This window comes from Mustela nivalis, assembly GCF_964662115.1.
Source record: "Mustela nivalis genome assembly, chromosome: 15".
Taxonomy (NCBI): domain Eukaryota; kingdom Metazoa; phylum Chordata; class Mammalia; order Carnivora; family Mustelidae; genus Mustela; species Mustela nivalis.
The window spans coordinates 26,304,339-26,325,146 of NC_139034.1; the positions used below are offsets into that span (position 1 = coordinate 26,304,339).

The window sequence follows — 20,808 nt, forward strand, 5'->3', positions numbered from 1 at the left end:
CAAACTCCAAAGAAATTTATCTTAAATTTGACCTGGGTTTTGAGCAAGTTTAATTTTTACAAAAAGAAAACAAAAACATGTTTTGGCCAGGCTAGGGAGATAAATGTGACAAGTTTCCATATATACCTGTACATATTATTGATGCTTCAGGATGGGAAAGGGAGGTATCTCATTTCCAGCTCCTTGAGGCAATTGTTATTGGAATGAAAAACGGGAAAAGAACTGTGGAAACTTTCTCACTTTGATCACTCCCCTCAGTATACAGTTTGGAACTTGAGAATACTTTAAGAGAGTGGCATTAGAATTTGAAGCCTCAACAGTTTAATAATATTCTTCTGTATTTCTTATTTTTAAATTTTAAGATTAATAAAATGTCATGCTGTCTCTACTAATAGTTAGCTTCATGAAGATTTATTTAGATGCTTTGAGGGAAAAGTGTTTTATTTTTAGGGGTGGGCCATGCCAGTTTCTGAACATAATACTGAAAATGACAAAATGACGTTTCCTGTGTTGACAGCTTTACTTTCCAGTGTTGTGTTTTTCATTTATATAAAAAATTGCAGCGTGTTGTTTTACCACATAAAACATATAAATTATTTTCCACTTTGAAGTAGCTTTTTTCCAGGTTGTTGTTGTTATTCTTAAGAACTGTCCCTTCTGTTTCGTTTTGCCAGCATAGAGATTCGTAAGAGCAGTTAGATGGCATTATTCCCACTTAGATTTTGTAGTAGTTATTATATATTGGAGTGATGATAAAAGCATTTTTATTTTAGCCTTAACTTTGACTTTAAATTTAATCATGTTTTTACTAGTACACAGTTAACAGAGTCTTGCTCTTGAATATTCTTTAGCCATATATATGCCACCAAAAAAATGTTAAACTATAAGTTTGGAAATGTGTCAGTTTTTGGTACATAACATGCTACCACCAAAATTAGTAAAACAACAACTAACTTACAACTGCTCCTGAATTTATGGGTTTTCTGGCTAGTTCTGGCAGCTTAGCTGCGGGTAGTTCCCTCTAGAGCGGCCTGTCTCACATGTCTGGTTGTGGGTGCCGGCTCTTGTCAGGGGAGGTAGAGATAACCACGTTATCTGTCACGCATCATCTCAAAGACTAACTTGGACTTCTTCACACGACTGTAGTAGAGTTCATAACAGCAAGGAAAAGCAAGGATTGATGTGTAGGTACTTTGCAAGCCTGTGTTTGCACTGTGTTGAGTAATATCCCGTTGACCAAAGCAGGTCACTTGCCAACCCTGAATTCAAGGGTTTGAGAAACGGACCCCATTTATGCAAAGAATGACAAAATCATTCAAGGGGAATGTCTAGAAGCATGAGAGTGATACGATATGTGGCCATTTATCTGTCTACCACCTTGATTTATTTTTTATTTACTTTAATTTTAATAAAAATAATGTATAGGGGCACCTGGGTGACTCAGTGGGTTATGCCTCTCTGCCTTCAGCTCAGGTCATAATCTGGGGGTCCTGGGATCAAGCCCTGCGTCGGGCTTTCTGCTTAGTGGGGAGCCTGCTTCCCCCTCTCTCTCTGCCTGCCTCTCTGCCTGCTTGTGATCTCTCTCTCTGTGTCCAATAAATAAATAAAATCTTTAAAAATAAATAAATTAAAAATAAAATAATGTATAGATCTTTAAGTATCCAAATAAAATTTTTAAAATCTCTTTCAGTAAATATAAACTAACTCCATGTGAGTAGAAAGCTTTTTTTTTTTAATTAAAGATTTTATTTATTTATTTGACAGAGAGAGATCACAAGTAGGCAGAGAGGCAGGCAGAGTTAGAGAGAGGAGGAAGCAGGCTCCCTGCTGAGCAGTACCCTGAGATCATGACCTGAGCCGAAGGCAGTGGCTTAACCCACTGAGCCACCCAGGCACCCTGAGTAGAAAGCTTTTAAGCCTTTTATATTGAGATAATTGTAGATTCACCTGCCACTGAAGAGATAATAAATATCCTAGATAGCCTCTACCCGTTTTCTCCCAATAGTTAACTTCCTGCAAAACCGAACCGTAGTACAGCCAAGCAATTGGCATTGATAGAATTCTCCAGCCGTGTACAGATGTCAACCAGCTTTACAAGTATTCCTTTATACATGTGTATTTAGTTCTGTGCAATTTTATCACATGTGTAGACTCAGGACACCAACACCACGGTCAAGATACATGGTTCCATGCCATCTCAGAGACCACTTAGAGCCCTTCTAAGCCACATCCGCTTACCTTCCACTGCCTGCCCTTCTTAGTCCTGGATCCCTGGCAATCACTAAATTTGTTCACTATTTTTGTAATTTTGTCATAAGAAATATATACAAATAGAATCATAGAGTGTGTAACCTTTGGGAATTAACTGTTTTTCACTCAGCCTGATTAATTACCTGGAAATTTAGCCAATTGTTCTATGTATCACTATGTTTGTGCCTTGTTTTTTGTTGTTTGGTTGGTTGAGGTTTTTTGTTTGTTTTTTAATTGAGTAGTAGTCCGTGATTTGAATGTGCCCTATAGTTTGTTTAACCATTCACCTGGTAAAAGACATCTGGGTTGTTACCAGTTTGGGGCTATTATGAATAAAGGTACTATAAATATTTTTGTACAGAGTTTTGTATGAATATAGATTTCTGTTTCCTTGGGGTAAATACCCAGGAGTGAAATTGTTTCATCATATGGTAGCTGCATGTTTAGTTTTTCTTTTCTTTTTTATTTTCTTAACGTTTTTTTATTTATAATATCTACATCCAACATGGGGCTCAAACTCACAACCCTAAGATCAATCACATGCTCTACCAACTGAGCCAGCGGGGCGCCCTACATGTTTAGTTTTGTGTGTGTGTGTGTGTGTGTGTGTGTGTGTGTGTTTGTTTTGTTTTGTTTTGTTTTTGCTTTTTGAAGATTTTACTTATGTGTTCATTTGAGAGAGAGAGAAAGTGAGAGTGCAGCATGAGCCAGGGGAAGGACAGGGGAAGAGAGAAAGGGAGAAGGAGACTCCCTGCGCAGGGCTGGGAGGAGCCTGACACACTGCTTCATCCCAGGGCCCTGAGAAGACCTGAGCTGAAGTCAGACACTTAACCAACTGAGCCACCCAGGGATCCCCTGTGTGTTTAATTTTTTTTAAAGAAGCTTCCAAACTGTTTCCTAGAGTGGCTGTGCCATTTTATATTCTCACCAGCAATATGTGAACCATCAGGCTTCTCATTCTCACCAGCATTTGATGTTGTGGCTGGTTTTCTTTTAGATATGTTTACATTCTGATAGATGTGTATTGATAGCTCATTGTGGTTTTAATCTGCATTTCCCTAATGGGTCCAGAGGTTGACCACATTTTTCTTGTGTGTTTGCCATTTATTTATCTTTTTCAATGAAATGTCTGTTCTTCTTTTTTGCCCATTCTCTAATTGGATTGTTTGGTTTTCTTACTATAGAGCTTTGGGAGGTTGTTGTTGTTGTTGTTGTTGTTTATATTTAATACATTCTAGACCTTTATTAAATCTTTCGTTGCATTGAGGCACCTGGGTGGCTCAGTCGGTTAAGCATCCGACTTTTGATTGCAGCTCAGGTCATGATCTCAGGGTTGTGAGATCAAGCCCCTAAAGGAAGGATCAGGGATCCACTGTTAAAACTTCATTTAACCTTAACTACCTCCTGAAAGGTCCTGTCTCTAAATATAGTCACATCGGGGATTAGGACCTCAACCTATCAATTTTGAGGAGATAGGATTCAGTCCATAACAGGGTCTATTTCTGGGCCGTCCCTTTTGTCCCATCAATCTCTGTGTCTGTCCCAATACCACACTTTTGATTATTGTAGCTATTTCAGTAAATCTTAGCATTATTGCTCCCATTTTATTCTTCTCTTTCAAGATTGTTCTCAGACTTATACCTTTCCATATAAGTTTTAGAATAAATTTGTTGGCAAAACTTTACTGAGATTTTGATAGGAACTAGTATTGGTTTTGTTGATTTTTCTCTATTTTTCTTTCTATTTTTATTGATGTTGGATGTTATCTTTATTATTTCCTTCCTTAGCTTGCTTTTATTTATCTCTTTTGCTAGTTCTCCCCCCCCCCCCCATATGTGCCATAACTTACATAAGACTTCAGCAGGTCCTCCCAGCACCACCAACCCCCGCCCTGAGTTCCAGCTGGTGTCCAGCCTCTCAGGAGTCCTCCGGGAACCTGGACAAAGGGAAGCAACTCCGGGGGCCCGGGCTCCCTGTCCTCTGGGTCCTCCAGCTCGCGGGCGCGCGGGCCGGGGGTTCCACGGCCTGCGTGGGGGTTCCATGGCCTGCGCGGGGACCTTTGTGCCGCCTAAGCAGCGGACTTCCGCTTCCCCGCGCCGGCCCCGCACTGCCAGCCCCCCGCCACACGGGTGCTCCGGGCCCCGGGGGCCGCCACCCTTTGCGCTCCCCCGCGAGAGTGCGGGGCGGAGGGCCGGCGGGCGGACGACGTGGGTGTTAAGCGGCTGCCCCGGCGGCGCAGCCCGAGCAGCACGCGCGGCCAACTGTCCTGGCGGTGAGCGCAGCCCCACAACCGCCGCTCCGGGGGCGGCGGGAAGGAGCGGGGCGCGAGCGGGCCTACGCGGCGGGGCGGGGCGGCGCGACCTTCCCGGGCAGCCGGCGGGCTTCTGGGGTCCGCGGCCCGCGCGCCGTCCACGCGCCCAGGTCGTTATGGGCGCCGTGGGCCGCGCGGCTCGCGCCATCAACGCGCCCAGGTCGTTACGGACGTCTTGGGCCGGGGCTCGCACCGTCCCCGTGCCCAGGTCGTTACGGGCGCCGTGGACCGGGGCTCGCCGGACACTCCGGGGCTCCGCGGCCTCCCTTCCGTAGAGTCACCTGCCGGGAAGGGTGTCCTCTTTGCCCCCGCGGAGCGTCATCAGGCCTCTGGGCACCGCGCCGCCGGTGTCCGGGCCCGAGTGGGGGCGGTTATGAATGAGAGACTCTTGCAGGTTGTTGGGCTGGAGTCCGAGGACGAGAAAGCGGGAAGCAGTCTCCCTCGCGGGTCCTGTGCCCCCGGGATCCGGAGCCTCGGAGCGCGATTGCCTGGCCGACGTGTTAGCGGGCAGACGGGCTGGCATCGCAGCGCCTTGGGTCCCGCTCTAGTCCTGGGCGGGAGGGCAGCCGGGTTGGCTTGAGCCTGTGCTGCAGTCTTCTCCTCCTTGGTGTTACCTGGTGGAGCAGGTGGCCTCAGAGCCTTCTCCCAGGCAAGAGACCCATTTCCCCTGGCAACTTCAGAAGGCTGTGCCGCTGGCAATGTTGTTTGTCTCTCCTGGATTCAGACCCCTCTGTGCTTGCAGGAGAGGTAAAGGGGCGCGAAAAGGATTCAGCTTTTTAACTGGCTCAAGACTGAGTTTTAACTTTTGCTGACCAGTCTTGCCTCCCCAAGCCGAATGTATTTTTCCAGACTTCTTGAAGCCGCCTTTTTAAACACACAATAATGTGAGTCAGTTGCTGAGTTAATCTGTTAGCTCCTATCACTGTTTAGTATTTTAGTAATTCTCTTGAGTCCTTACTTGTGGGATTTGATGCATTTAAGTTTCGCATACCGGAAGGGGTTAAATTCACAGCGATGAGATATAGTAGGATCTATGCCTTTCTTATAAACTAAGAAAGAAATATTGGCACCCCAAGAATTCAACCGATGGAGAAGCCACATGGGTTAGGCCCTGTGTGACTATCCCCACTTGCCTCCATTTTCGCTCTAAAATGCAGGGTTCGGTGCTTGTTTTTTGCTTTTCTTTTTGGTCAGGTTGGAATACTCAGGAATTCAGTGTGCTTGGTAGGCACACACCCAAAAGGCAAGACTTGAGTCCTCTGACTAAACTTGTATGACCTTGGAAAAGCTTTTGCTTTGTGGCCTCAGTTTTCCATCTGGAAAAGGAAGAGATTGGATTAGGACCCTCATAGCCTTCTCTAGGTACAGGATGGCCACAACCTCGTCAACTGTAGTTACTGATACTGCCTCTCCTGTCCTATCAATAACATAAAATGCATGTCTTGTCTGTTTCACTTAGTTGCTTTTTCAAGTCCAGTGCTATGCTTTTGTGGTTGCTGGTTTGACAGTTTGGTTTTGTTTTTCAAAGAAAGCAAGATTCTTGGTGTCTGATCATTCACAGCAGGTGTCAAGTGGTTAAAAAAGACTTCTTAGGGGATGAAATTATTTTCCGCTGACGTTTAGGTCCGCGTTGGCATTCATTAATAACCCAGCTGGCCCACCACCCTCCAAAGGGTGGCCTGAGTGGGAGCACAGAGGTCTTTAGCGTGATGAATAAAAATTGTTCTTTGGTATTGACGGATAAGTCACTTACTTAGTTTGAAAACCACACAGAATTGGTTGCTGAAGTGGTTATCTTGATATTATGTGTTAATGAGCCACCTTCCCTTTTTTTATAAAAATCTGTATTTTTAAAGTCCATTTCTCTGTGATAGTTGATTTTTGTCTTGACAGTTGAGGAGTAGACTCTAGTTTTCCCAAACTTTTTAGCTCTAGCCCAAACATGCTGAAACAAGGTACTAGGAGAGAAGCTTGGTTATCTGAATATTTTACTGGTGCTCCAGTGATTCTTATCAAACAAATTTAGGACACAGTGTTGCTTCTCAAAATGTGATTGGTGGCCAGTCATTATCAGCCTCATCTGGGAGTTTGTAGTAACTGGCAGGTTTCTGGTCCCACCTGAGGCCTAGCACATCAGAATCTGCATTTTAACAAGGTTCCCATGTGTTTTGTGTACATGGTTATGGTTGAGAAGGTCTGAAGAGGCCTTTGGTGACCATGACTAATGCTTGGTGCTGTGCTCCGAAGTTCTAAGAACAGTTGTCCCTTGTGGCTATTTTGATTGCCTTTATATTATGATAATTCTATTATTCACCTTTGATATGGGGGGACCTCCAGCTTAAGGGGCCCAAGGGCTCATCCTGCTGGTGGAAGATCAGGAATTGAGACCCACACATATGTAACTTAGCAGAACGCCTAAGCCATTACTTTCCAGACCTACTGTTTTGTGACCTCCTCTGAGGGACTCAACTCAGGCTGCTGTCTGAATTTAGAACTAAGCTTAGTTTCCTGACAGTTCCACATAGGCCTCTGAAAAACTAGTTTGTTATGGCTTGGGTGTCTGTGGTATTTGGCATTCACTTGTAGATTTTCAGAAGAGTTGGTTGAAATGCTCCCTATGAGTGGCTAGAGCTGTGATAACTCACGGAAGGGTTTTGACTTGCGAGTTTTTCATGGGGAGATGGTGGGCGAGTAGAAGGCAGGCCAATTGCTAAGCTGCACTGATACCCTCACTGCCTTCCTCTTTCTTTCTTTCTTTCTTTCTTTCTTTCTTTCTTTTTCTTTCTTTCTTTCTTTCCTTCCTTCCTTCCTTCCTTCCTTCCTTCTTTTCCAAAAGGGAGAGCTGATCTCCCAGCTCCCAGAGGTTGACGTCCCAGTAACCAGGCAGCAGTTCTAGAGAAAGGCTGCAGAGGCTTCACTGATGGTGAGCTCTGGTCTCCTTTCAGGGATATGAGACACCCGTCATAAGCTGCGGAGAGTTGCCTTCCACAGAGACCAGCAGAGGAGTGGGCCAACATAAAGTCCAGTCCTGCCATTCAAACTGCCATTGACCTCACAGCGGGGGCTGCAGGTAATTCCAGGGAAAACCCATCCTCTAGTCTTGGAGTACCTGCTACAAGTGGGATCCAATGAAGGCGTGGTGAAAATATTGCTTTTGTCACTCCCAGAAGCAAAATGCTTTCTCCTTGGAGGGAACCCATGTAATGGAGTGAATCCGTCTAATTGAAGAGTAATATCGTCTCTAAGAATGGCAGAAGGTAGAGCAGTTCCCTTACAATAAAACTCTGAGTGTGGGTGCAGGGTGGGAATGTCCTCAGTTCACAGCTGGAAAACCTCACAGCTCAGAGTTGAAGTCCTTTGTCCATTGTCACACAGCTGGCATGTGCAGGTGACGTGGGATTTCACTCTAAGCCTGGCAGTCTTCAGAGCCCTTGTAGTCCAGAATCCTACTATGCCATCTGTCCAGGGAAGTCCTACTTACTGTCCTTATTGCTGCCAAGGCAAGAAAGGAGGACACTCTTTAGAAATGTCTTTGGTAACTGAGACTGATTTTTGATGGTTTCTAAAGCCCTAAAAAGAAAAGACAGGCCCTAGGATTTGCCAGGGAAGGGTGGGCTGGGCAGGGGCTGAGCCCCAGGGCTGTGGCCTCAAATGGCACAGGTAAATACTCCTGGGCAGTGCTTGCAACACACAGGCAGTCTTTAGATATATCACCTTTACTCAGCCTGAGGGCAGTAATTGGAAGTGTGTGCATGGTGACTTGGTTCTCTAGGTTCCTGTGTTATTTTAGTGCCAGAGGAGTGCTGGGATGCTCCTATTTCCCAGATGAAACCCCTGATTTACCCTTGCCCCTTACACTGATTCCCTTTTTTAAGAAGAAAATTTTTTTTTTATTAACATATAATGCATTTTCAGCCCCAGGGGTACAGGTCTGTGAATTGCCAGGTTCTTACACTGACTCTTCTAAGGGCCTCAGCTCCTGGGAGTGGAGTGGCCAGAGGGGTGAGTCGCCTGTTGTCCTCTTATCCAGTGGGACTTCCAGGGTCAACAGATCAGGTGCAGCCAAGGTCCACCCTCGTCATCCCATCATTCCCTTACCTGTGAAAAGAAGTTACAGTTTAGAGAACAAAGTATTTTCTCCTGAACCAAAGGTCAGTGGAGGTAGGCTAATTGAGAAAGGCTATAGACCGTGCATTACAGACTGATAAGAAGTATAGGCACCAGCTCCCAGTTTAGAGACCACAGGAGTGTCCTGGCCCAGGAGGAGGGGAAACTAAGGGTGGCCTAGGTGTCCACTGGCTTCTTGCCTGCTGAAGGCCTTGGGTCAGTTGCATACAAGTAACCCATGGCCCAACCAATGGCCCCATGCACCACTCCCATCCCCATGCCAACCCCCAGGCCACATTGGGATGACCCCGACCGTGGGAACAGTGGCCCCATTTGCCTGCCTCTGGCACCCTCTTAACGGTCCTGCAAATGCTCTGGCCTCAGTTTTTGTCTCCACCTTAGGGTGGTATTTAACCACAGGAGAGATTCTCAGCTTTTGGAATTAAATGTTAGTCAGTCTGCCAAAGACGTAGAATCTGATGTGATCAAATTTTCTTTTTCCTGGAAAGGCATTTCTGTGTGGACAGGTATTTGCGTGCGACTTACGTGCTTTACAATAAATTTTAAAGATACAGATAGCAGTTGTATTGTTGGGAGTCTGGTGTGTAAGGCATTGGGGGCATGCTTTTTTAAAATATTACCATGTTTTGGGCCCATCTACATATGGCCTTTAATTCTCCTGATAAGTAGTTGGGATTTCTTCCTGCCCTGGTCTCAGGGGGTCACCCGTCACTGATGTACCATGGCCCTGCAGCATCTGACTTTGGGGGACAACAGGGTCCTTGACAGGGGTCCGTGCCAGGTGGACCTGGCAGGTGAGGGGTGAGAGGTGAGGGACTCGTTGGCTGCCAGGGGAGGCTTGTGTTCGTGACCTGAGAACTTCTACTGGGACGCACTTGGCATGCAAACGGGAAGCCATAGCCCCACTTTGGATGGGTGGCAGTCCCCCAGTGTGGAGCTAGGAGGGCCTGCAGAGACCTTTGGATCTGATGCTCACTGTATAGTGTAAAGGACACCCTGAGACGCCGAGTGCGTTTGCCCATGATTATGCAGCTAGATGGTGTCTAGACAGGGCTAGGACGTTGGTTCCTTGGTTCCTTGACTGGTGCTGTTGTTGTCTTTGTTTTAAAACTCCATAATGGTGCCTCCGTAGCTCAGGGGTTAGAGCACTGGTCTCGTAAAACTCCATAATGGGCAACAGCCCTCCTGGGGGTGGAGGTTAATCTCAAGCCTTGCTGCCAGCTGTCTGGTTGGGACATTGGGCCATCGTGGACTGAGGTGATCTCGGTGTAGTATACATATGTTCTTTTCCGTGTCCCTCCTTTTCTTTGAAATAGACCTCCCCCATCCAGCAGGTTTTTGGTCCAGTTCATCTGCTGGAAAATGCTGGGAAGCTGGCACTGCCTGTCTGCTAGTGTAGGAGAAATTCGAGAAACTCCAAGCAGCTAGGATGGGGGAGGATTTGAAGAAGATAGGTCACTGTATAATGTTGAAATGAGACAGTGTGGAGCTCAAAAGTTAAATTCCTTCATGAGGAACCTTGGTCTCCCTTTAAAATACAATAGGGTTTTTTCTTTCTTTTTTAAAAAAAAAATAATAGAGTAGTTTTTTGACAACTATAACCCGCCCCCTGCTTTAACTTTGTTGCTGTATGCCTTAAGTAACCTAGCTTCTCACTGTGACCCAGATCATTGATTTTTATCCTCTCGTGCCAAAATTCATGATTCTCCTGGCCCTTTGGATGTCTTCTTTGGAAAAATGTCTATTCAGGTCATCTGCCCATTTTAAAATCAGAAAGTTTAGGTATTTGTTGTTATTGTTGCTATTTTTTTGATGTTGACTTACAGAAGTTCCTTATATATTTTGAATATTAACCCCTGGTCAGATGCGTCATCTGCAAATATCGTCTCCTGATGCATCATTTGGAAATATCCCCTTCTGTTCAGTAGGTTGTCTTTTTGTTTTGTTCATGGTTTCATTCACTCTGCTGAAGAGTTTTATTTTAGTGTAGTCCCAATAGTTTGCTTTTTTTTTCCCTCACTTCAGGAGACCTATCTAGAAAAATGTTGCTAGGCCAGTGTCAGAAGTCTTACTGCCTATGTTTTCTTTAGTTTTATGTTTGTTTTATGTTCAGTTATATGCAGTTTTATGGTTTCAGGTCTCACATTAGAACTTTAATCCATTTTGAGTTTATTTTTGTGTATGGTGAAAAAAAGTTTCATTCTTTTGGATGTATCTGTTCAGTTTTCCCAATACCATTTAGAGAAGAGACTGTCTTTTTCACCATTGTATATGGCTTCTTCTTCTTTGTGGAGTAATTGACCCTGTAAGTGTGGGTTTATTCCTGAAACGTTTTTATTTATTATTTTTAAAGCTTTTATTTATTTATTTGACAGAGATCACAAGTAGGCAGATAGGCAGGTAGAGAGGGAAGCAGGCTCCCCACTGAGCAGAGAGCCTGATGGAGGGCTTGATCCCATGCCCCTGGGATCATGAACTGAGCCAAAGGCAGAGGATTAACCTACTGAGCCTGCCAGGCGCCCCTGAAACTGTTTTTTTTTTTTTTTAAGATTTTATTTATTTGGGGCGCCTGGGTGGCAGAGTGAGTTAAAGCCTCTGCTTTCTGCTTGGGTCATGGTCCCGGGGTCCTGGGATCGAGCCCTGCATCCGGCTCTCTGCTCAGTGGCGAGTCTGTTTCCTCCTCTCTCTCTGCCTGCTTCTCTGCCTACTTGTGATCCCTGTCTGTCAAATGAATGGATAAAATCTTAAAAGAAAATACAAAAATCTTATTTACTTGACAGAGAGAGACGACAAGCAGGGGGCAGTGGCAGGGAGAGGGCGAAGCAGCTTACCCGCAGAACAGAGGAAGCCTGATATGGGACTCTCTCCCAGGACCCCGGGACCATAATCTGAGTTGAAGGCAATCACCCCACAAACTGAGACACCCAGGTGTTCAGTGTGAGTTTATTTCTGGGCCTTTATTCTGTTCTTTTGATCTATGTATCTCTTTCTGTGGCAGTACTGTACTGTTTTGATTACTACTGCTTTGTAGTATTTATTTTATTTTTTTTTTTGGAAGGAAAAGGTTTAATTTAAAGATTCAAGATTCACATCAATATTAATGATAAAGTTACCTTTCTCTTGATAAGAGCTCAACTTTTGCCTTTCTCGTTTTAACGTTTCTTGCCACATTTTTTCCTGTGTTTTTCTGTTACTTTCACCCCATCTCTTCCTGTCTATTGTCCTATTGACGCATTCCCTCCCTCTCCCCAGTAGTTTACACTCGATCTTAGGCAAAAGGCCAAGAAGTGATCCCCAGTAGTTTAGAATCTATACTTATACATAAGCTACGACGATTAAATTCATTTTAACACAGTCTTTAACTTTACCAACATCTAGGTAGTATCTGTAACCTTTTCCTATATTCCCCAAGAGCACTGTTAGCTGTTCATCTTCCTGAGTAGAAATGTGGCATTTTATTTTCCTGTTTTCCTTTTTTGATGTGGGAGAAAGATAATCTACATTGTGTGTATGTGTTTATACTCACCCTAGATTGCTAAAGTATATCCTCCAGTGATTCTTTCAAAGAGGGTATGCAAGAAACAAACTGTGAATTCTTTCATATCAAAAAATGTCTTTTTTTTACCTTCAAAATAAAATGGCATTTTGGCTGGATGTAGGATTTGAGGTTTAAATGTTTTCCCCTGCAGAAATTTTATGTTACTGCCCCATTTCCTTCTAGCATCCATAGTGTCCAGTAAGTCTGCTGTCAGTCTGATTCTTGTTCCTTTGTAGGTTCACGCTCCTCTTTCTGGAAGACTTTATGATTTTTTTTATCCTTGGAATTCCCAGATTCCTAGGAGTCTCTATTCATCAATCTTACTGAGTACTTGGTAAGCACTGACAGTCTCAAGACTTGAATTTTTCTTGGCACCTGGGTGGCTCAGTTGGTTAAGCAACTGCCTTTGGCTCAAGTCATGATCCTGGAGTCCTGGGATCCAGTCCCACATCCAGCTCCCTGCTCAGAGCATGGTCTGCTTCTCCCTCTGACCCTCCCCCCTCTCATGCATTCTCTGTGTCCCTCTCTCATAAATAAATAAAATCTTAGAAAAAAAGATTTGAATCTTTCTTTAGCTCTGGGAAGTTTTCTTCAATTATTAATTATTTCCTCTGCTCCATTCCCTTTATTATCTTTTTCTGGAATTCCTGTCAAATGGATGTTGGAGCTTCTGGATCTCTCCTCTATATCTGGATCTTTCTTCATTATCTCTTTGGCCATTTGCATTGTAACCTTAGAACATTCTTCAAGTCCATCTTCTACATCATTCCTTGTCTCTTCAAGTATGTCTCTTCGGCTATTCAGAGCATCTATGGAGTTCTTTACTTCCAAGACATCTGGATAATAATTTTTAATATTTCTAATCTCCTCTTTTATCTCTTTGAAGTTATTTATTCCACTTCTAAAATTTTCTTCTCTCATATTATCTGTTTCTTTAGGTGTTGGCACCTTTGTTTGCAGCGTTTTGTGTCTGTTTTTCTTCAAACTATGGTGATTCCTGATGGAGTACTCAAATTTGTACATAAATGCCTATTCTGCTTACCAGAACTTATCTCTAGTGACTTTGAGGGAGAGGCCAAACACAAGGTTAGACAGACCGTCCCAATTCCTTGATTTATGAACATATCTGTTTCCTCTTTTTTTGGGGTTTTTTTGTTTCATCCAAGGTTTCACCAATTTTAATGGCATCACCAATTACCCCATCCCCCACCCACCTCTCTTCCAACAACTTTCAGTTTTCTAGAGTTAAGAGTCTCTTATGGTTTGCCTTGCTCTCTGCTTTTACCTTATTGTATTTTCCCCTTCCTATCCTTATATGAATCTGTTTTGTTTCTTATATGCCACATGAGAATGAAATCATAAGATATTTGTCTCTCTCTGACTTTTTTCGCTTATCATAATACCTCTCGTTCCATCCATGTTGTAGCAAATGGCAATATTTCATTCTTTATGGTTGCTGAGTAATATTCCATTGTGTGTGTGTGTGTGTGTGTATGTATGTGTGTGTGTGTGTGTGTGTGTGTGTGTGTATATATATATATATATATGAATGATATATACCACATCTTCCTTATCCATTCATCTGTTGATAGACATCTAGGCTCTTTCCATAGTTTGGCTGTGGTGGACATTGCTGCTATAAACATTGGGGTACATGTGCCCCTTCAGATCACTATGTTTGTATCCTTTGGATAAAACGGAATAGTGCAATTGCTTGTTCTTAGGATAGTTCTGTTTTCAACATCTTGGGAACCTCCATACTGTTTTCCAGAGTGGTTGCACCAGCTTGCATTCGCACCAACAGTGTAGGAGGGTTCCCCTTTCTCCACATCCTTGCCAGCATCTGTCATTTTTTGACTTGTTAATTTTAGCCATTCTGACTGGTATGAGGTGATCTCTCATTGTGGTTTTGATTTGCATTTCCCTGATGCCCAGTGATATGGAGCACTTTTTCATGTGTCTGTTGGCCATCTGGATGTCTTCTTTGCAGAAATGTCTGTTCATGTCCTCTGCCCATTTCTTGATTGGATTATTTGTTCTTTGGGTGTTGTATTTGCGAAGTTCTTTATAGATTTTGGACACTACTCCTTTATCTGATATGTTGTTTGCAAATATCTTTTTCCATTCTGTCAGTTGTCTTTTGGTTTTGTTAACTGTTTCCTTTGCTGTGCAAAAGCTTTTGATCTTGATGAAATCCCAATAGTTCACTTTTGCCCTTGCTTCCCTTGCCTTTGGCAATGTTCCTAGGAAGAACAGCTGAGGTCAAAGAGGTTGCTGCCTGTGTTCTCCTCAAGGATTTGGATGGATTCCTTTTGCACATTGAGGTCCTTCATCCATTTTGAGTCTATTTTTGTGTGTGGTGTAAGGAAGCAGTCCAATTTCATTTTTCTGCATGTGGCTGTCCAAATTTCCCAGCACCATTTGTTGAAGAGACTGTCTTTTTTCCATTGGACATTCTTTCCTGCTTTGTTAAAGATAGTTGACCATAGAGTTGAGGGTCTATTTCTGGGCTCTCTGTTCTGTTCCATTGATCTATGTGTCTGTTTTTGTGCCAGTACCATACTGTCTTGATGATGACAGCTTTGTAATAGAGCTTGAAGTCTGGAATTGTGATGCCACCAACTTTGGCTTTCTTTTGCAATATTCCTTTGTTTATTTGAGGTCTTTTCTGGTTCCATATAAATTTTAAGATTATTTGTTCTATTTCTTTGAAAAAAAATGGATGGGATTTTGGTAGGGATTGCATTAAATGTGTAGATTGCTTTAGGTAGCTTAGACATTTTCTCAGTATTTGTTGTTCTAATCCATGAGCATGAAACACTTTTCCATTTCTTTGTGTCTTCCTCAATTTCTTTCATGAGTACTTTATAGTTTTCTGAGTATACATTCTGTGCCTCTTTGGTTGGGTTTATTCCTAGGTATCTTACAGTTCTGGGTGCAATTGTAAATGAGATTGACCCATTAATTTCTCTTTCTTCTGTCTTGCTGTTGGTGTATAGAAATGCAGCTCATTTCTGTGCTTTGATTTTATGTTCTGACGTTTTACTGAATTCCTGTACAAGTTCTAGCAGATTTGTAGTAGAGTCTTTTGGGGTTTCCACATAATGTATCATACTATCTGCAAAGAGTGACAGTTTGACTTCTTCTTTGTCAATTTGGAATGCCTTTAATTTTGTTTTGTTTTCTGATTGCTGAGGCTAGGACTTCTAGTGCTAAGTTGAATGGCAGTGGTGATAATGGACATTCCTTTTTTGTTCCTGACCTTCGCAGAAAAGCTCTCAGTTTTTCTCCATTGAGAATTATATTTGCTGTGGATTTTTCATAGATGGCTTGATGATATTGAGGTATGTACCCTCTATGCCTACACTGTGAAGAGTTTTGGTCAAGAAAGGATGCTATACTTTGTCAAATGCTTTTTCAGCATCTAGAAAAGTATTCATAGAAATACTATGAATAGAAAAGTATTCATCCAGTATTCATCCTGGGTATTCATCCTTTCTGATGAGGCACAATATTCCTTTATATATATGAACCATATCCTGTTTATCCATTCTTCCCTTGAAGGGCATCTTGATTCCTCCCACAGTTTGGCGACTGTGACCATTGCTGGTATAAACATTGGGGTACAGACGGACCTTGTTTTCACTCCACCTGTATCTGTGGGATAAATATCCAGTTGTGCAATTGCAGGTCATAGGGTAGCTCTATTTTTTTATTTCTTAAGGAATCTCCACACTGTTTTGCAAATGCTTATGTTTTAAATTAAGATAAATGACTGAAGGTAAGTATGTATCTTTTTATGCTTCCCTGCCTTGACTTCACTTGATTGGATGATAGGATATGTACTGTGTGTGTGACTGTACACAGCCACAAGGACATGGAATCTGCAAAAGTGTTTTTCAGATGGGAAAATCCCAGTTATAGAGACCCAGGGATGGCCTCCAGACAGAACTGAAATGCTAACAGTCTTTACCACTGAGAGCAGGGTTGGTAATAGTCAGAATTTCCTTTAGCAAGAAGCCTTTATGTATCACAGCATGAGTTGGTAAAAAGTCTTTTTTGGAAGTACTTGGCTTAGAATGTTTTCCAAACTATGGGTTGTAAAATAAGTTTAGTTGTTCATTGAAAAAAGGAAAAAAAGAATAGGAAGTAGTATATATCTAAGTTAAAACGGTAAGTTTGAAATTTCACAAAGTAAGTTTAGCATACACTGCCTAAGACAAAAGCTACAGATAAGTGTATAAATAAAAGACACACTGTAAATTTTTCAAATCAGATTTTGTATAGCAAGGAAAAAATATAATTTAGAGTAAAACATAAATTTTGAGGATGAAATAGCATGAAATCAAGGGTTTGCTTTAAAATGCTATAGGGAGTGCCTGGGTCACTCAGTTGGTTAAGTGTCTGACTCTTGATCTCAGCTCAGATCTGGATCTCAGGGTGGTGGGTTCAAGCCCTCCACTGGGCTCTGTGCTGGGTGTGGAGCATACTTACAGCTTACCTTAATGATACCTTAATAATATCCAATTTCTGGGGCATGTGGGTGTCTCAGTCAGTTGAGTGTTTGCCTTCAGCTTGGGTCATGACCCTGGGGCTCCCTGCTCACTGGGGAGTCTGCTTCGCCCTCTCCTTCTGCTCCTCTCCATGCTCTTGGTTTCTCTAATGCACACATACACTCTCAAATAAGTAAATAAAATATTTTAAAAATACACTCAAGCTGGCCGCAAGGACAAGAACTTATGTATCTTCTTTAGCATTGTGTGGAGCTCAAGTCCTTTCGTGATGAGGAGGCTACTCTCTGCCAGACACAGACCTTCCTTGAACTTAGTCACAGTTAAGCCTCCACCCCCAGACCGAGCTTTTCCACAGTCGTATTAATTACGTCTTGGTGAAAGGTTGTAGCGCTTTCCCTGGGTCTGGTTAGGTGTCCTTGCAGTCGAAAGTGGCCTATAGGAGCCACATGTGCCTCCCTTCTTGTTCCTTCCCCACAGCACAGAGTTCAGAATTTTTCTTCTAAGGGAGATATTCAGTCATGAGGCAGCAAACATAAGCATGCCTAGTCATATCATGGCATTCAAAAAATGTTTCTTTAATTAATGATTCTCCCTAAATTCTATGTAAAAATAAAAACAAAACAAAATCAGGAATGTAGAGGATAGACTTTTCACCTCCACTTAAATTGAGTCTTCTGTTGTTTTGCAGAATAGATATGTTGGATATTTTGCAGATATGAAAAATATATACAACATGACTCTCCAAGAAAAACACTCAGATTTAAAAAATCGTTATTCATTCAATTCATGGTAAGTGATTTATGTGTCATTGACAAGTAGGCCAGGAGGTCTGTGTTCTGACTCTTGAGGCATGGGATGGTTGCTCCCATGTGTGTACCAACAATCCCAACTCATAGCTGTCCTTTTAGGCATCCTCACATGTAACCCCTCCCGGTGAAAGAGCCCAGAAATCCTTAGATGTCCTCTCTTCACCAGTTTGTGGGGGCTCCATCCCCTTCTGTCTTCTATTCTCACTGCTGCCTTGACTTCAGCGCAGGGTGGGCTTTTAAGAATAGGACCTCTGATGGAGAAGAGAGGAAGGGCTCATGAGCCCTGGAGACCACCTCTTCCTCATGTCCACCTCTAGTTCAGGGTTCATCTGGCAGCCCTGTACCATTTGCTCACATGAGCCTTTCAGAAACCTTCTTTTCCCTCTCATCATCCTGGTCTCTCCCTCTCACCTCCCTCCTGCACTGTTAGTCCCCTCATCCACAGCAACCCAAGATGTTTTGATATGTCTTAAATACACAAAGACAAATGTCTTTGATATGTCTTAGATATGTCTTATGTCTTTGATACGTCTTGATATGTCTTAAATACCCAAACAACAAATGAAATTTGTTGCCACAAATTTTCTTTTAGAAATAACTACCAAGTGCCTGCTTTGGGCAAGCCCCCTGCCAGTGTTTCTCTGCCCTCAGGAAGGGGAGGAATGAGTGTGCATGGATATAAAGAGCTGACCACAGTGTTGGGGCACACACAGACTGGACCCTGCCAGCTGAGGGTCAAGGTCAAGGATAGCTTCCTAAGGAGCACTACCCAGGTCTTCCTTACTGGAATCTATGTAAACACAGAAAGGGGGTTGGAGGAAACCTGGGCTCGGGGCGGAGGTGGTGGTGGGGGGAGGGCGTCTCTCAGCCTCCTTGCTTCTATTAGTTATTACCAGGAGTAAAAATCCTGATCCGTTTTAAAAAAGAAATGACTGTTCTACTGCTTCAGGAATGTCAGGAGAGAGACTGGGATCTTCCAGCACGCAGAGAGGCAGGAAAATTAGATCTTCCATCTCTGGGACTTAAGAAATGAAGGGGAAGGGGAAGGGAGAACCATCCTCAAGTCTAATTCTCCATCAACCACCCCGCTTCCTGCACAGCTCACAGGGGAGGCAGCAGAACAGGGCCACCTCTGTGCGGGTGGGCTGGGGCTTCACTCTCACTGCCTGAGGTGCAGCAGGGAGTGATGCTCTGCCTCCCCAAAGCTAAAGTATGGCCTGTGCAGAGATGCCGGGTCCCTCATGAGTAGTATGGTGCCAGAGCACTGGTATGCATCCCAACAGGCTTATATTTTTAGCCTTCTGGGGAGTCCCAAAAAATAAGAGCTAGATATAGATATATATTTTAACATTTCATCCAATTATTCAGAAATAAAAGAATCCTTTAAATATATATATATATATAAACTGCATAGTAAAAAAAATTACAGTTAAAGTATAAAATGCTTTTTTCAAATTATTTTTATATCCCTTCCTCCCCACCACACACACAGAGGTGGTGGTGAGGAGTTTCAATGGATTACCACAATTGGGTTGCATCGGTTTCCAGCTTGTGAAAACCAATGTCAACCCAGGAGCATTGTTTCTGTGGGAAATTTTGTCTAGGTTTCCAAAGAAGCATTGTGCAGGCAGACCCTTGAAACACGGCCCATTCGGGCAGAAGGCTGCTTGTGTATAAAAATTAGCAACTGTTGGTGAAAAGGCTTTGCAGACTGCAAAGTCCTCTAGGGAGTCCATTATGACTGTTTCCTTGGCTGTGTATGTATTAGGAGGGAGAAGTTTTCGTGGTCATAATGGCTGACCTCACTCAGAATTCCAGGTGTTGCCACACGTCCCCAGGCAGAGCCAGGCTTGTCCAACAGGTGTCAGAAGGTAGGGGACAGCAGTTTTGCTCTGTTCCCTTCCCACATTCAGTGGGGTCCTGCAAAAAGAGTTGGCCACTTTATTCTAGACCAGGAAAAGCAACATGGTTAGCAACCGGAGCAGTTTCTCCCACTGAGAAATATAAAGACAACCATAAAACCAAGTCAGTGGTAGGAGAGCCAGAATTGCGTTGAGTGTATGCTCTGCTTCAGTTTCTTCTTTGTTAACAATGGGACCAACGGTATCTATAGAGACCCCCATGAGTATTAACCGTTCCAGACAGACAAACAGACATTTGGTCCAGTGGAATTTTAATGTATTTTCCTAACATGAATAGTGAGAATGGGAATTGTTTCTCAAAATTCTGAGCTGAAAATGATTTTAATAAGTTCTAGAATTTCGTATGTTTCTCAGTCTGACATTATACCCTTAAGACTTTGACTTCTCTGCTATTATTTTGTATTTTATATAAACTGCAGAAACATTGTTTAGTTAAAACTGGAAGGTGCACAGATATAGAACAGAGGAGCTAACCCAAAATGAAGAAGTACTGCAGAAGAAAACTGGGAGAGGGTTTCATGGGTTTGGTTTGCTAGTCTCAGGCTAACAAATAGATTCTAAAAGTCCAGTTTGAGATGCTTCATGGAGACTTCCAGACAAAGTTGTAATCTTAGCAGCTGTTCAGTACCATGTGGGTCCAGACTTCAGAGCCCGCTTCAGAAGGGTTACATGATAAGTTACCAGTCTTTCAGCACCCATGTAAATAATCAGGCCAAAGCTAATGACACCAGCATTTTTCTTTATGTATATATATTTTTTTACTTATTATTCTCTTATTACATTGTTAGCTTGCCCAAAAAACTGCACCCTTTAGGCTAAGAAGTTCTGTTAGCCTTTGGGGTTGGACACTCTTGGTGCCCCATCAAGATCCCATTGGATCCCTTCCACCAGCTCTGTGACCCCCCCCAACCCCCCAGCCTCCACCCCCTTTCCTATAATCCTTGGAGAATTACTACTGGAGTCAACTCAATTATTTAGAGCCCCAAATCCCTGAGAGTGTCACCACTCTGTTGGGCAACCTATACGCAATGACTAGCAGCTGTAAAAACCTCAACTCCTTTGCTTCCAAGTGTGACAAACTCTGCAGTATAATTTACACCAAAGAATTCCCCATAGATCAAGCTGAATCTGCTGAATCCCACCCTTCCTTGGCTCTTATGAAGAAATTCCTTCTAGGAGCACTTCCTTCATAAATCACTAGTACCCAGAGTGTTGGTTTAGGGTCCACTTCCGGGAGAACTCAACCTGTGATCATGCATTTCCTTATACTGAGGTGTCATATTTATAACACTGTATCTCCCTGGTCTCTGTCAGGTGATCTACTGTGTTGCAAATT

General features: G+C 43.1%; 1 protein-coding gene and 2 long non-coding RNA genes across 5 annotated transcripts in view; all 3 read left to right on the forward strand.

The window, feature by feature from the left end:
• The first annotated feature begins 4,100 nt into the window (after window positions 1-4,100).
• LOC309848613 (mitochondrial ornithine transporter 1) overlaps window positions 4,101-20,808 on the forward strand; it is a 309,487-nt gene continuing 292,779 nt past the window's right edge. The window contains exon 1 of one of the 3 annotated variants that reach the window (XM_082700496.1): window positions 4,101-4,522. In XM_082700496.1, coding sequence (XP_082556622.1) covers window positions 4,291-4,522 — 232 coding nt within the window. In that variant the 5' untranslated portion in view covers window positions 4,101-4,290. The remainder of the gene's footprint in view (window positions 4,523-20,808) is intronic. The other 2 variants (XM_082700498.1, XM_082700504.1) reach the window with 2 other exon arrangements.
• On the forward strand, window positions 4,532-7,349 carry LOC309848630. Its single transcript, XR_014303173.1, has 2 exons — window positions 4,532-4,671; window positions 4,722-7,349. It is a non-coding gene; the product is annotated as an uncharacterized lncRNA (long non-coding RNA).
• On the forward strand, window positions 10,847-17,411 carry LOC309848634. Its single transcript, XR_014303180.1, has 3 exons — window positions 10,847-10,994; window positions 11,470-11,626; window positions 16,982-17,411. It is a non-coding gene; the product is annotated as an uncharacterized lncRNA (long non-coding RNA).